At 59.1% G+C, this 15,726-nt stretch overlaps 1 protein-coding gene across 1 annotated transcript; it reads left to right on the forward strand.

Moving 5' to 3' along the window:
* Positions 1-833: 833 nt before the first annotated feature.
* On the forward strand, positions 834-14,529 carry LOC119111531 (zinc finger protein 1-like). Its single transcript, XM_037235345.1, is given in 9 exon segments — positions 834-1,061; positions 5,722-5,885; positions 10,304-10,444; positions 11,253-11,588; positions 11,822-12,415; positions 12,539-12,655; positions 12,987-13,143; positions 13,743-13,856; positions 13,859-14,529. Coding segments are annotated over 9 exon segments (1,827 nt in total). The 5' UTR covers positions 834-934; the 3' UTR covers positions 13,936-14,529.
* Positions 14,530-15,726: the final 1,197 nt, after the last annotated feature.

Here is a 15,726-nt window from a genome sequence, read left to right on the forward strand (position 1 = left end):
TGCTTCTGCCGGGGATCAAGTTAGCCTTGCTGATTTGCTAGCATACTGCCCAAGGCACGGTCAGATGTAGGTCGTGTCGGCCGTCTGCAGTGTCAACCACGATTCACGCGGACGTAAAGCACGCGCCGACTTTGTCACCTGACGGCATTGGCGGTCTCAGCACGCTTGCCACGCCGGCTCGGCCACCGCCCGCACGTCTTCTGTCTCGCAATTCTCTCGCCCCGGATGACACTGAAAATAGTAGGTCTTTTCTCATTTGGCCAAGAAGAATAACACTCATTTGGCGACAATTACTGTCCTCCCCTGAGCCGGCGCTGGCACCTACGTATTTAATTTGGGCCAATAGCGCCCCTCTTGAGAGCCGCTTGCGGGAACCTTTATTGAGAGCGCGCTAATAATGAAATGTCACCGCGGCCGGGGAGCCGCGGCCGCTGGCGGAATAGCCGTAATTCGCTCCCCAGGGCGCCGCGTTCACAGGTGGAATGTATGATACGTGACGGCTGATTATAGCTTTACGGGACCTCCGGCGGGCACGGGCCCCGCGGGGCTCCAATTACGAGCGGGCGCGAGCTGCCGGAGGCGCCAGCGGCCCGCTGGCGCCGAGCGCGCGCGCTGCGAGCGCACCGCGGCCGCGCCAGGTCACCGTCGCCCCGCCCCCGGCCCGGCCGGCGGCCCCTCCCCGCGCGCGCGGGCCGTCACCTCCCGGCCGGCGGCGGGCGGCCCGTGTCGTGGCCTTTGTGTTACAAGTGGCCGCTGCGCCGGCGGTCGGCGGCGGCCCAGTCCTGTCGTCTTGGCTTGTTGCGTCCAGAGCGCGCTCCTCCTCGGCGGGGGACGCACGGCGCGCGCGGCCGGCTGCTTGGCGCCGCGGCCGACAGAGGGCAGCAGTGCGTGAGCGGTCCGTCCGGGCCTGGCGGCCGCAGGTGTCCGCCGTGCCATGTTCTACTCGGCCTATGACAGTCTGCTGGCGGCCGGCGGCCGGTATAGCGCGATGAGCGCCTGTCCAATGCCGCTGCCACCGCTGCCGTTCGCCAAGCTGTGGAGCCCGTGGCTGCCCGATCCACGTAAGCGAACCTCGCCGGTGGCCGGCGAGGTAGAGGCGCCCCGGCCTCTCTGTCTGTGCTTGTGTGTGCGTGCGTGTCAGTGCGTGTATCGTATCGCCTTCTAGAGCTGCATGCGTTCGTACTTGATCCACGCTTGGGAGGAGGGCTGCGTGTTTCGACACGTCGCAGCATCTCGGCTGTCTGAAACCTCGGTGACCTTATCGCCCTCCGTTCTCTGATTCACGCTGGTGTCAGTTGGTGTCGGGTGATTCACGTCGGTGTCAGCCGGCGTGTTCACCCCGTGTAATAGCAGCCAGTGGCTCGTCGGGTGCCCGGTCCCCACGGCCTGTGCTGCCGGCTATCTGATTTTAATTAGGCGCCGGCCGCGTGGCCTCCGTGCATGCGATCTGGCCGGGCTGGACGGGCCGGAGCGGCCGCGGTGTCCGGCCGTCGCCGCTGACGGCTCAATATCGCCGGACAATGGTGACCTGGACTCGATTCGGTCGCCGATGATCGCTGTACAGGTCGATCGGCCGAGCGGATGGCGCGCCATTTGGATCTTTGTACCGCCGGTCTGCGAGCCAGTGATTCGACGGCGGCCGTCGGGCCGGCCGGCCGGCGCGAGGGAGCGGGACCGGCCGGACTCAGGTGGACCGGGGACGGGCCACAGGCGAAGGGCGACGGTGACCTGTCGGCGGCGGGCATGAGTCACGCTGGGTGGGGTCGGTGGAGGTGGTCGGGACGCGGCAGACAGCTGACGGCCGGCGCTGATCCCAATCCATCGACCTGTCCGACGGGCTGCGGACGAACTGGCCGGTTGACCTGACTCATCGGTTAATTGACTTTGCCATCAATCGTCCGGTTGACCTGACGACCGATCGGTCTGCGGACCGGACGCCAATCGGTCGGACAAGCTGGCGACCAATCGCATGGATAATCTGGTGACGTATCGGTCTGATGACCTGGAGGAAAATTATTTGACAGCTTCGTATCAGACCCATCAGCGAAGTCGTGACAAATTGTCGGTGTCCTATGCTGACGAAAAGTTTGACACCCGTCCACGAGAAGAAGCGTCACAGGAGGGAATGCTTACAGGAGGTGCTCCCTCGTATGAGATAGCATGTTGTTTACGTTGCGTGCGTGATCTCCTTCAAAGCTGGTGGCCGTGGTCGCGTCCACAGTCTGGCACGCGGTTCTGTCGTCAAATTGGCATTCGCTGGCTCCGCAATTATTCAGCATGCATCGCGCTGACGGCGCTGGAGTTGATAGCGCATCATATGAGGCATCGCACTAAGAAGATTGAGACCGGAGACCTATGGAGTGAAGACCTGAGGACTATGGGCACCCGCTTTTCGCGGGGAAACTCCGCTCACCGGCGAGCAATGTCAAAGACTTCCGGCGATCATGGCCGTAATCCACGCCAGGTTCCGCGGCCCTTCCGTTTGGAGTCGGGTGTCGCACCCGCGATAATCGCGGCCTCACCTCTGGCCATTAGCGCCGCGCGTGTGCCATCCCTCGGCCGCCAGGGGTGCGACAGCCCGGGGTCGGTCGGGGGCTGGCCCTGGCCACCTGGCCGGGTCGCCGGCGGCGGCGCCTCTCCTCCGGCCTGCACCGGATGCGCCCGACAGCGGCCCGGCTTATCGCCGCTTCACATTTCAGCGTGCCACTAAATCCGCCTCTGGTAGATTTCACTCGTCGGCCCGGGCGGATCGGCCAAATTATGGACCCTCCTTAAGATGGCTGACTGATATACAGTACATGAAACAAGCTGAGCGGCGAGGCTCGAGCACGCCAGTACCAAATCATTTCTGCTTCAGAGCGGCTGCGCGCCATCGCTGATTGCCGGCGGCGGCGGCCGCGCGGCGCCGCCGCCGATTCCGATGGCGCCCCGCCGGGCCGAGCAGCGCGCCGGCGGCCCGACCTCGCCCCGACTCGTCCCGTCACGCCGCCGGCCGCTCCCTTTATGGCCCTGTTGTCTCTGCCGTTACAGCCGCGCTGCCGGCCATTATGGACTTGCATGCCGTTAGGCGGCGCTCGACGAGCTGCCGGCCTCATGCGGGGGAGGTGGCCGCCGGGGCGCCGGGCCGGCCGGCGGCGGGCCGCCGCCGCCGCCGCCGACGGAGCCGCTCATCCCGCTCCTGCCGGCTTTGTAGCCCATAAAGTACTCATTTTGATTTATACACCTTATCTGGGCGCGGCGACAATTCAGAGCGCACAGTCAGCGCGCGGTCGCTCGTGATTCGCTTCACGTGGCCTGTTCATTCGTGGCTGGACAGCGGCCAGCGGCCTCATATCCCGGCAGCCTCATCCGTCGGACGACCGTGCAATTTGCAGCCGAGATGACCGCTGATACCGTCGCCAATGCAAGCATTTGATTATGATATATAGTGTTAATAATATAAGAGCGATCTGTCGAATCGGGTGGCCGGATGGAGCCGGCATTAGCTTGGCCGGGTTTTCGTGCGGCCGGCCGGCCTGGCGCGATTGGCCGCACTCGAGCGGTGCGACGAGGCGGCCGGCGCGACAGCGGCGGGCCGACACTGTCAGCAGAAGGATGGCCCCTCGTTCCACGTCCGGACGCCGCAAATCTGCATTCGGAATGACCTTTCGGACCCGGCACCGGCGGCCGGTCAGCGCGTCTTCATTTGTCGGCCGGCGGGGCCACGGCGGCCCGGGTGGCCCGACCCGTTCGACAAACTTGTCGGTCCCTAAACTGTTCTTATCTGTGCCTGTGTCGAAGGGGAGAGAGGAATTTAAAAACGGAGTTAGGGGATTTGAGGGGTTGAATGGCTGATCATGGTTTTTTTCTTTTCATGAGTCATCTAAGAGTTGCTATTAATTTCCACGACAGACGGCAGACGTGGTCCACTCTCCCTGTTCATTCGCGACCAAAGCATGCATGGGTTCGCGGTTTAATGGAGGTTCGTTCAGAACCGTGTCTGCATTACGGTGGAAAATCACGTCCGTCTACATTATGACAGAACTAAATGTGTGTGTCTGTCAAAACAGAAGTGCTTTGTAGCATTTAAACCGGTAGGCAGTGTCTTTCGCACAGCAAAAGCTCCTTTAGGTTTGTATCATCACAACAGCGATTGCTTTGCACTAGTGATGTTAGCGTTTCCTCTGTACGGTGGAAGGGCCCGCGTATATGTTCCTTCCGTCCTGCAGGTGGCTGGTTATGTCCATACGTGTGCAACGGCAGATCTGTCTCTTACGTACCGTGATATCTCTGTTTGTGAGCGAGACCGCGGGCCGACGTGTCATCTTGTAGCTCACGGCAAGTGACGTTTTTCACAGAATTATATCTGTACAACCGCTGGTCGTATCGTCGTAAAATATTCAGCCGGACGTAGCAAAGTTTGTAAGATGTTGGGCTGCCGTATTGTGGAGGCACTTAAATGCAAGGTTTTTAATTGAACGTTGTGTATTTGCAACGTAGCAATACCACTGGTCTCTCATCTGCATATTTGATGCATGCAACATGTGGAACACAAATTTTGCAAATTGCGAAAATGCTAAGTTTTACGGGTCGAAAATGCTCCAAAAGAGGAAACAAACAATAGTGCTGGCTAAACTTTGTGCCACTGTTGCATTGCAACATGCATTAACTCAAATTATTTGTGTATTCTACAATACTTACATGGTAATGCATCTCAAAACATCATTGTAAATTGGCAGTGTGTATTCGCAACATAGCAATATCACGTAAACGTTGTGTATTTGCAACGTAACAATATCACTGATCTGTCATCCACACATTTGATACATGCAACATGAGGAACGTAAATTTTGCAAATCGCGAAAAAGTTAAGTAACACGGATCGAAAGCGGTCCAAGTATCGGTGAGGAGGTGCCCCCGGTGAGAGGAGGCTCATATTGATAGAAGAGGAAAGGAACGATAGTGCGGGCTATACTATGTGTCACCGTTGTATTGCAGCATGCATTTTCTCAAACTATGTGTGTATCCTACAATGCTATCATGGTCATGGATCCCAAAACATCTCTTCATATTTATCGCTTTCGTCACTTGAAATTATCAGGCCAGACCAGACTCCAGCCAGTCATTTTTAAGCGATGTCGTTGGTAAATTTTGGCTCGGACGTCAACGATCAGCGCACCTTTGCCTGTTAAACTCGTGAAAGGGGGATATTGAGATGCTGCTGTAAGCCCCATTTGCGTAAGCGCTCGCAGTCGACGAGTTTCCTGTACTGTCATCTAAAGATCATCCAACTGGTGAGACGAGACGAGTCAGCGAGAGACGAGACGAGACGAGACGAGTCAGCGCTCGTCTCGCCGGTCCCGCGCCGCAAAAAGCGTCTTACTGTTACAGTATGGCAATATCGCTTTGCTCTGAGTCGGCGGTATAATCGTCACAACTTCCTGTTTTGAGCGATGTCGCTTGTGAATTGGGGCACGCTACACAGTGTTATTGAAATGTTACCCGGTGCCGGCACTTGATGTCCCAAACCCCGATTTCAGCAGTCCTCATCCCCAACGCCATCGCTGTGTCTGTCGTTTGTAGCGTTCATCATCACCGCTAGTTATGTGCGCCGAATAACCAAGCAGTTGTGGGGCCCTAGGCCCACATCAGCAAACACCGTTCGGACGCCGCCATCGACGTGCGCCTGCCTGCCCGCCGCAGCTGTCATCCTCTGACGGGGTGTGCGTCTGTCCGTTGCAGTGGCGGCGCTGACGCTGAAGGGCGGCCTGGCCGGCTCCACCGGGCTGGGGGCGCCGGCGCTGGCCTCGCCCATCGGCCACATGTGCCAGACGTGCGGCATGACCTTCCCCTCCAATGAGAAGCTTGAGGTGCACGAGGTGGGCCACGGTCCCCCCACGCAGGTGGTAAGTCCCCCCGCCTCCCACCCGCTGGTCCGTGTGTTCCCGGGACGGGCGTGAGTCGCGGCGGCGTCCCGCCGGCGCCGCGCGGGTCGCCGGCCGGAGCCTGGCCAGATGTGGGAGCGCGGCGAGGAGCCACCTGCGGCGCCGGCCCACGGCTCGTATTGCCGTGAGAGTCGACCCGAATCATCTGAGATCGGCGCCGCAGACAGCACCTTGTGTCATCTGGCAGCAGGGGGGGGGGGGGGGCTGCGGCTGCGGGCCGTCGCGTCCCGCGGCGTCTGTCGGCCGGGGACGGGCGCGCGGGGACGGCTGTAATTGGGGGCGGGCGCGGCCGGATCCGCCGGCACCAGGCGAATTAATGACCTGGTGGCCGGCGAGGTGTCGATTCCGCCGCCACGAGAGCGCGCGCCGGACAGCGACACGGCCCATGACGGATGTCAGATTCACAATTACATGGGTCCTTCACACCGTTATGCCAGAGCGAAGGGAAATTGGCAGCCGGAGTTAGTGGGCAGTGCTTAGTGGTGACCTGGTCCCGCTCGTAGCATTGAACACGCCCGCCGGCGCTTTTATGGGGCTTCCCCGCCACTGAGCGTGGAGAGCATCTCATCAGGGCTGCTTCATAATAGTCAAGCACACTATCAGCAATGGAGTTCTGGTGGCACTGGGAAAAGACCGAATAAGTTCTGGCTTAGTCCGGTTTGTGGGTACTGGAGAAATGAGAGCGCAAAACGGCCCAGGCAGCCGAAGCGCACTCTAATGTCAATCGTCATCATCGGACAGCGGGCAAACGGATAGACAGTGTGAGGACCCTGATGGATGTGTTAGCACACATTTGAATAGGCTTTGCTGCTGTTAACGTGTGGGAGGACACAACTTTTGTTTTGGTACAATAGGTGCAGCAACAGCACATATTTCTCTTTTCATCGCTTATCGTCGATCACCTCGCGTAAATTCGTAGCGGCTTTTGCGAAGGATGATGACCGCTGCTGTGTCTCAGTTAAAGTGGTGAACGCAGACAGATAAAGTCTGAAGTAACCAAACGTCCGAGAGTTTATTTTCCCTCATAGTTTTTTTCTTATACATGCACGATGTTCATGTATGTTTTTGAAATTCGCGGACAATGCAGTACGCGCCTAGGAAGTAAAGCTCCTGTCTACTTGCGCAACAGCGATTCAAAATATGTTGTGTCTTCATGATTGCAGGTCATGTCCTTATTTCCTGTCAACAAAATTGTAAAGGTGTATGCCAATATCTGACGTTCATTGACCACCTCATTCCCTACATGATGCTTTTTATTATCTTGGCCGACAAGCATTATCAAAGAGTCGTTGATCGATGCCCAGTCGGAACGAAAGCGACCCCCAGGCTGCGATTTTTCACCGCAGCCGTCATTCCGGCCCTGCTACGTCTATGACTTCTCCGACCCATCCGGGCCACCTTTGTCAGCCGGGCTGCCGGCCGATTTTCCGCTGGCGTCGGCCTCAGGTCGGTCGTGCCCCCGGGAGCGTTTTTCGATGACACCGTGCTCGTTTCGAGGCGCCTTGCTTCTTTTTACGGGCCACATTTAGACGCTGTCCTGCCAGGAAGACGTTTTTGTGGCGAATAAAAAGCGTTTTGAGCTGGCTAGCTGTGTTCAGGTGAGACGGACGGTGTCGACGGCGCGCCGTTCATTCCCCCCTCCCCCCATGGGCGGCGAAAAAAACTGCTCCTGACCAGCTGATGGGCAGAGTCGACTGCCTGCTGCCAGCTCGCCAAAGAACCGGAACAATGTTGCCACAAAAACGGTGACTGATTTTCAATCTATTTCTCAGCCACCGGCGTGCCAGTGGTCCTTTGTCTGAGGGGGTCATTGTCAGTTTGTTTTGGCGCTTGCCAGAACCGGCTACCTCTCGACCTGTTCACAAGACAGATGGTGCTGTTGTACTCGGCAACTCCGCGCAGCGGGTCTCGCCTGGACCGGTAGCCTTCGATGCCTCGCGCCCTGTGCGGACTGAACTCAAGCGGCTTCTTTGGCTTTGCGTGCATCAACTCTGAATGCAGTACTTTGACCGGCGAGCAAGGCAATGCAACTTATATTTGCAATGTCCTTCAAGTATGAACAATGTTAGCTGCTGGCTTTCGTGGTGACGGGGCTTGTGCCTGATTTTACTTCACCTGACTATTGTGCTAGATTCGTCTATCAGTCCGTTTTGGACTAGACGCGGAAGCGGCACACCTGGCATGCCCCACCCCTGTGCGTGGCAGCGAGCGAGTGGACTGGTATTTGAGTCGGCTGCGGAGCGGCGCGACACCGGCAGCTGCGTGGCGTCTCTGCACCCCGCCCTCGTTTTATCGCCAAGGTGCGCTCCTGCCGGCGATGCACCGCCGTATATTTATCTAGCATGGGCGGGAGCACTGAAAGATGAAACCCAACCTCAATGAGAAACCGCGCTGTGAAAATAAACGGGCGAGTCGGCGGCTGGCGCGGCCTGTGACTAATTGCCCTCAGACCGCGGCGCCGCCGGTGTCGACGCGTTCCGAAGGTAAGATACGTGGGAACGGCGCTTCGCCGCGGTCGGCGCGCCTCCCCGGCAGCTTCCAAACTGCGGCAGCGGCGGCCGCCGTCGCCGCCGCCGCCGCCGCGGTGTCGGCGTTTTCGGGAAGTCCCGCTGCCAGCTCGGCACGTCGCGTCTTGTATGCGTTATCAGCGCCGCGGCCGCCGCCTTTGTGCCGATACTAGACGGAGGCGGCGTGCAAACAGAAGCGGTACGGCTCGCTCACCGGTGAAGCCAGACCGACGCGGCCAAACTGCTGCGCTGGCGTTTCTCCGCCCGAGGCGCGGCTCAAAGCCATTGAAGTCGACCGCTTTGGGCTCTGGAGTGCCAGAGAGACCGTGAAGTGCCATATCTGCTCGGATTTATGGGGTGTTTTAATGTTTCTTCGGCATGACTGAACTGCTCTTTGGTCCTATCGCTTATAATGCGTGGCCAATGAACGCAGGTCGATGATGAACACAGAGTTTTATGGCTCTGGCGACGCAGAGCGTTGAAAGTCGGTTCGCGAAGTGACGATACGCGCGTCGGGCGCGTCTGAATTTCACTTGCCTCCTGTTTAGCGACGTTTCTCTGCGGAAATTTGGTAGGCGGCATGTTGGGATGGCTTTGGCATCAAACTCCATCCGAATGACCTGTTTCATGACATGGAACCAGGAGGCTACGTCCTGCGTGCCACCCTGACCCTCTCAAGCCAAATGACAGCTGGCCACCTTTGACAAGCCAAAAATTCAGCGTTATTCTGGGGCGTGAGTTCGCGCAATCCGCCATCACAGTGGTCGGGTGTCAACGCTCGGTCGCCCGAGTCACGGGGACGGCCATTAGCGCGTCCATTGCGTGGAGCGTCTTGCGTCAGGAGATTCGTGTTGAAGAACACCGCTTGTTGACGAACACTGCTTGTTGCGTCTGCAACGGGGATCTAAAGTTATAACATCTGTCGTCGGAGGGCGGATCACCAGCTACACCGTCGTGTACGGCAGACATTCGACGCATTTAACTGGGGCCGGACTTGTGGTGCCATGGGGTGCCACCTCCCAGTCGCTATTTACCCTTCGATGATGTTTTACCGTTGAGTTCATCATTGCATGAGCTCTTCGATTGAGTGGGGAAGAGGCTGACGTTCCGGCGACGTGATTTTTGGTACATATTTGACATACAAAGAACACATCTTTTGGAACTGGTCGAAGGATAAGCGTATATTTTGCTATTGGTCGCTTTTATGAGGCTTTATGCCGTTTCCAGATGAACACGTTCATTGCGTATGTCACGGCAATGCCTTTGAGCAACTTGCTGAGAGCTAAACACTCAGTGGTTCCTTGTTATTATTTGGCTTGCGATGCAAGCCCGAGAGTTACCTCAATTGCTTGATTTCGGACCCTAATTCGCGGCTCCCAATGCATCGCGTATTGCAGTAATAAACCACTGAAGCCCCTCGTAAAGCTGGCGCGGACACGGCGTGATATATGTAACCAGTCACTGACTTAAGCCTTACCATGAAAGCAAGAGTCGCTTATAAAGCCGTGAATTTCTAGAGGTCAAGGGCTGCAGTGCCGCGGAGAGCCATTTTCACTACCATGCTCCTCTGTCCCGTCGCGCGTACACCCCCACATGCTGACGCTCTCAACGCTTCATTCGGAAAGACGGGAGAAGCAGATCCAATCATCCTGTGTTTGAAGGGAGCTACGGGCAACATCCCCAGACTCCGCTCGTGGGCTGCGGCCAAACCGAACACGCGATGGATGCCAGGGCGGTCGTGTTCCGGCCCAGTATTGCGCTAAACCGTTACATGGAACTGTCTTCTTCCAATCCGCCCGCGGAACTAGGTCCCACACTAACCTTCGAGCGTCGCTGGCCAGCTGTCTGACGTCCTTCGCTTTCCGTTGACAGTCCTGTCACGTGTGCAACAAGACGTTCGCCCACATCTACGGCCTGCAGCGACACATGATCAGTCACGAGGAGTCGGCAAACGTGCGCAAGTTCAAATGCGACATTTGCAGCAAGGCTTTCAAGTTTAAACACCACCTGAAGGTGAGCCTAGGTGCCGGGCTGGCGCGCCGCCGCCGCATACCAACCAGCCGAGCCCAGTGTCCGGGCCCGCAGGTCGGCCTCTGTGCCCGCCGTACGTCTGGGTTGTGCGCTGTCGCCCGTCTGCCTGTCTGTCTCCCGCGGGCGAGGCTGGCCAGCCGGGCTGCGGCGCCCGTGGGAGCTGTGTTTGGCGATGTGTCTTTTGTCTTGTCCTTTTAAGACAAAAGACATGGCCGTGCGCGTTCTTCAACTATTTGCCGTTTGGCGTGGGGCTGGGCGCCTGTGATCATGCCATGGTTATGAATATTGCGACTGACGTAAATGAGCGCCACCTTGGGGACAGGTGCTGACGTCCGGACGCTGACCTCGTATGGTTGAGGCTTTGCACATATTCACCGCGCACTCCTCTTCTGCCTCTGTTTTGCGGCGCTCATTTTTATTTCTGATCGAAGTAGCTGGGTTGTTGTCTTCCGTTCCCTTTCCTTTCAGGTCAAGAGCGCCCATCCACATGCCCATGTTTTTCGAGGGAAAGCTGGATACGTACTAGCCCACTCCAGAAAACACACATATGGCTATGATACGCTAGAAGTATTGGAAGGCAATCTATCTTCGTTGAGCCTTTTTATGCGCCTGGTAGGCTTTTGTTCTTTTGTGCACCTGATAAAGTTTTGGCATTCGCATAAATTTATGTGCGTTGTTTGTGAATATGCATGTGGTGAGTAAAATGACTGATTATGCCAAAAATAAGTCGTCATGTTCGACTAGCGCACGCGACTGCTGCCTCTGACGCATCCGTCTGCTCCCGATCCAGGAGCACACCCGGATACACAGCGGCGAGAAGCCGTACGTCTGCACCGACTGCGGCAACCGGTTCTCTCACTCGGGCTCGTACTCGTCCCACCGCTCGTCCAAGAAGTGTCGCGGCCGCACCCTGCAGCAGAGCCAGGCCAAGGGCTCGCCGGCGCTGCGGTTCGAGCTACCGTTCCCGCTGTACACTGGCGGCCAGCCGGGCCAGGTGGCGGTGAGCGCCGCCGGCCTGCCGCCGCCGCCGGCGCCGCCGGCCGCCGGCCCGCCGCCCGAGCCGGTCGCCGCGCAGAAGCTCAGCGACGACGAGCTGCAGCGCAGCGTGCAGCAGATGGTCGACTCGGTGAAGAGCGGATGGCTGGCGAGGCGCTCCGCGAGCGGCCGGCGCCGACCAGCCGGCCCGGCTCAGCGGCGCCGACCCCGCCGCCGGCGCTGCCCGCCGCCGCGCCGCCGCCGGCCGCCGCTCCGACCGCGGCGCCGACCACGCAGCCGGCCGCGCCGCCGGACAGCCGCGCCGATGACTGGCTGCAGTGCGGCTGCTGCTCGCGCAGCTTCGCCGAGCGGCGCGAGCTGGCGCGGCACGAGCAGCTGTGCCGCGCGGCCGTGCCCGAGGGCGAGCGGCTCAGCGAGGGGCTGGCCGCGCGACTCAGCGAACTCATGGCCAAACAGCAGAAGACCACCGGCCCCGGCCCGGAGGAGACCAGCGACAACGAGTCGTCGCAGCACAGCGACGATGGCCAGAAGCAGCGCGTGCGCTACAAGTTCTCGGACGAGCAGCTGCTCGTGCTGCGGACAAGCTACATCATGAACTCGAAGCCGCGCCGCGAGGACGTCAACCGCATCTCGGAGCGACTGGGCATCTCGCCGGAGGTGGTGCGCGTCTGGTTCCAGAACACGCGCGCCCGCGACAAGCGTGAGGGTAAGCCGTTCGCGCTGCCGTGCTTCCCGGCGGGCCTGGTGCGGCCGACGGCCGAGCGGCCGCCGCTGCCGCCCGTCTACTCGGCCGTGCCTATGTTCTACTCGCCGCTACCTCACCTGCCGTCCCTGCTGGCGCCGCCCACGCCGCCCGAGCAGTACGACCAGCCGCTGGACCTGTCCACCAAGCGGTCGCCGGCCGGCAGTGCGTCGCCGCCGCCCGTCAGCGACGCCTCGTCGCGGGCCTCGACGCCGGTGGCGCCGCCTGACGAGCGGCCACCGCACCACGAGCCGCCAGGCGGCGCGCCGCTCTACCTGCGTGACGAACGTTCCTGCTCGCCGCGCTCGCCGGCGCCGCGTCCGCTCGGCGCCGCCGACACGCCGCCGCCGCCGCCCGGCGCTGTGACGTCCGAGGGCGGCCCGATGACGTCAGCGGTACAGCAGCTGCTGCGCGCCGCCGAGCAGGAGATATACGCGGAGACGAGGAAGCGCCAGGTGAGTGCTGTGGTGGTTTGCGGGATTGCGCGGTCTGTTCTGGTGCCGACCTGCCCGCTGCGAGTACCAGTAAGGTGTGAATATCTCTATAAGCAGCCGTTTTGCAGGAATCGGTCGAGTCTGCTCCGTAAGCAACCTATTTTGACGTTCACGTAAATCGCAAGGGTCGCTCGCCTCCCACCGCCAGTCCGCGCACGAGTGGCACTACCTGCGAGCAGCCACACGCGCTTTTAACGACTGCCGCGTGTCGTGCCGCTCGGCGCGTAGCAGCCCGCGCGGCGTGTCAGTGTCGACCCGCCGGTGACGGTTCGCTGCGTCTGTGCGTCCGCAGCAGGCCGAGCTGAGCGGATCGGGAGACGACTCGTCCAGCGAGACGGGCAAGAAGCGGCGGCTGGCGCGGCCCGGCGAGGACCTCTTCCAGTGCGACCAGTGCGACAAAGCCTTCAACAAGCAGAGCTCGCTCGCCAGGCACAAATACGAACATTCCGGTGAGTCAGCGACCTCTGCCGCCGCTCCGCAGAGGCCAGCTGATCCGCGCAGCAGCCCGGACTGGGCAGGCTCAACTGTTGGTCGCCAGAGGTCTTGATTGGCTGACTGCCGCCAGAGTTGTTCCGCATACGCGCAGTGGTGTGAGCTTATTCACCGAAGGCTGCTGGGAAACCGAAGATGGGCAGGCCGTTGGAGTGATGGTGGTGGTAGCGGAACCGCAGGCCCCGTAACGGTCGCTTGCCGCCACCTTACTGCAACTAGAGCGCAGTTTTTTCGGACGTCACGTCCAGAGTCGCACGCTATGCGACTTTTTAGGGGATTCTTCGAACATCGTCGGGTTTGGTAAAGTGATCCAGTTCCTTCGCGCTATAGATTTTCCTGTAATCTTCTCATCATGATGCTAGGGCCGATCATCATGGCTCTATAGGGTGACCTGATTGATGCACTTCTCTGATTGACGGCTCTGCATGAATCGATAGTTATGGCGCTGCATGACCTCTAGCAGTCGATGCGCCCTAAAACTCCAAATCATCATCATCAACGTGGACATACGTACGCCCGCAGAATGCTCACCTCTCGCCCTGTCTGTGGTCCGCAGGCATGAGGCCGTACAAATGCGAGGACTGTCCGAAAGCCTTCAAGCACAAGCACCACCTGTCGGAGCACAAACGTCTCCACAGCGGCGAGAAACCATACCAGTGCAAGAAATGCCTCAGCGCTTCTCCCACTCGGGCTCCTACAGTCAGCACATTAATCACCGGTACGCCTACTGTAAACCGTACCGGGAGTAGACCAAATCAGCTGAGCCCGGCGCGTGCGGAAGCCATCAGCTGGTGGCGGACCGGCGCGCCGGCTCTCTATGTATTCCATAATGATAGCGCCAACTCGTCGACATGCGATGGTTTTATCGAAATTACAACGACATAATAATTGTTACGATGCAATAAGGTTTCACCGTGCGTCTCCGATTACTGTCTTACACAGATGTGGACTGTGATGGATGAGGAGAAAGATATTACCCCTCATCCGTGCCAAAACTCCATAGCGTATTATTTTTTGACGGTCGGTTCTATTATGTCTTAGGCAGTATGTCGTTAGAAATGTGTAAATTTTATGTAGAATAGACATATAGTCTGTGAGCTCTTCAGCTGTGCCAAATGACATAGAACATAGCTTTAGTCTAGTAGCGATGTCGCAAGAACAGTGTACTACTGTTTCAGACAATCTGTTTCCAGTGTCGGTCGTGTCTTACGCGAGTGCATTTGTCCGTGTGCATGAGCGGTCACGAACGAGAGGTGGAGCAGGTCACGTGGGCGAGTACCTGGTAAAATACTCATGTGCGGGCGTGTTCGGGGTCTGCCCCGTCGGAGCCTGTCCAGTTTGTTCTTCATTACCGCTAGTCATTGTGGTGCCAGGCTTCGTTTCGTGCTCTCCAGCGCACACTTGTGCGCGTGCCGCGTGTAGAAATTTATCGTGACTCAGGTGGCCATAGCCACGTCCTTGGTTCGGCTTCCGTTGCGGTTATCCGTTTGCCGTGGCCTGACCGTGCCTTGCCTCGGGCGACGGCCGCGGCGCAGTCGCCTGTACATACTCCGCGGCCATGCAGCACACAACGCGTACCGTAGTGCGGGGGGCGGCCGCTAGGGGCGCCGGCGTCGCGCCCGGCGCCCGCCAGCGCGCCGACTGTGAATAGCGCGTGGGTGAACGATAGTGCTTCCATACGGTGTCGAGCAGGGACAGGACGCCATGTGCCAACGATAGCCGTGCCAGTAGATGTCTCAGTCGGTCGGTCGGTGTGACTAGCAGACCTCAGCGTAGGGTGCAGCAATGTCTCGTCGTCAGTGGCGGCCGGGCGGCGCCGGCCTGCCATCGTACAACTGCAACACATGCATTCCATTTACGGTGGCGCGCCACTCAATAAGTTTATTTTCGTACTGGCCAAATTTACTGGAAGGCGTTGCCTAGTTTGTCTTTCAGTCGCCGCCATTCCTCCAACAGCCGTGCAAGCTTCCGAAATCGCTGCCGTGTGTGCCAAAATCCTCGGTAAATTCGCGCCGACTCGCCGCATCGGATAATCTCGAGCTTCCAGACGTTTCGTCTTCGGTGTCGTAGCTCTAGCCACGGCCGGCGAGGCCACCGCCGCCGCAAGGTTCTCACAACGAACTTGTACATTTGATAATTGAACGGTGCCATTAAATGAGTTGTGTCGGTAGCGTGCGAGCGGGTAAGTGCGAAGCTAAGTGTCGTGTGCATAATGAGTCTTCTGTGTGTAGCAATACGCGCTCGGTGCGGGCGCCCCCGCCACTGGGCGACTCCATCCGGCCCCACTTCCCCTCTGTACAGTCGATGTCCTCCCACCTCTCACTAGATCCTCTAGCTCTTCGTCGCCGTTGTGCAATAATCCCGTGTCCTCTCTCTGACTCCCTCTCTCTCCTCTGTCTCTCTGTCTCCGTCTGCGCCGCTCCGCCCGCGCCGCCCGGCTGCTCTCGGCGCTCACCTGCTGTAGTCGTCTCGGTACTCAATAAAACGGCATGACACACGGAGCCTCTCCGCTGCCGCCGCACACTCGGCCGCTAAGACAC

The sequence above is a fragment of the Pollicipes pollicipes genome, unplaced genomic scaffold, assembly GCF_011947565.3.
Source record: "Pollicipes pollicipes isolate AB1234 unplaced genomic scaffold, Ppol_2.1 Scaffold_7261;HRSCAF=8764_pilon_pilon_pilon, whole genome shotgun sequence".
NCBI classification, from domain to species: Eukaryota; Metazoa; Arthropoda; class Thecostraca; order Pollicipedomorpha; family Pollicipedidae; genus Pollicipes; species Pollicipes pollicipes.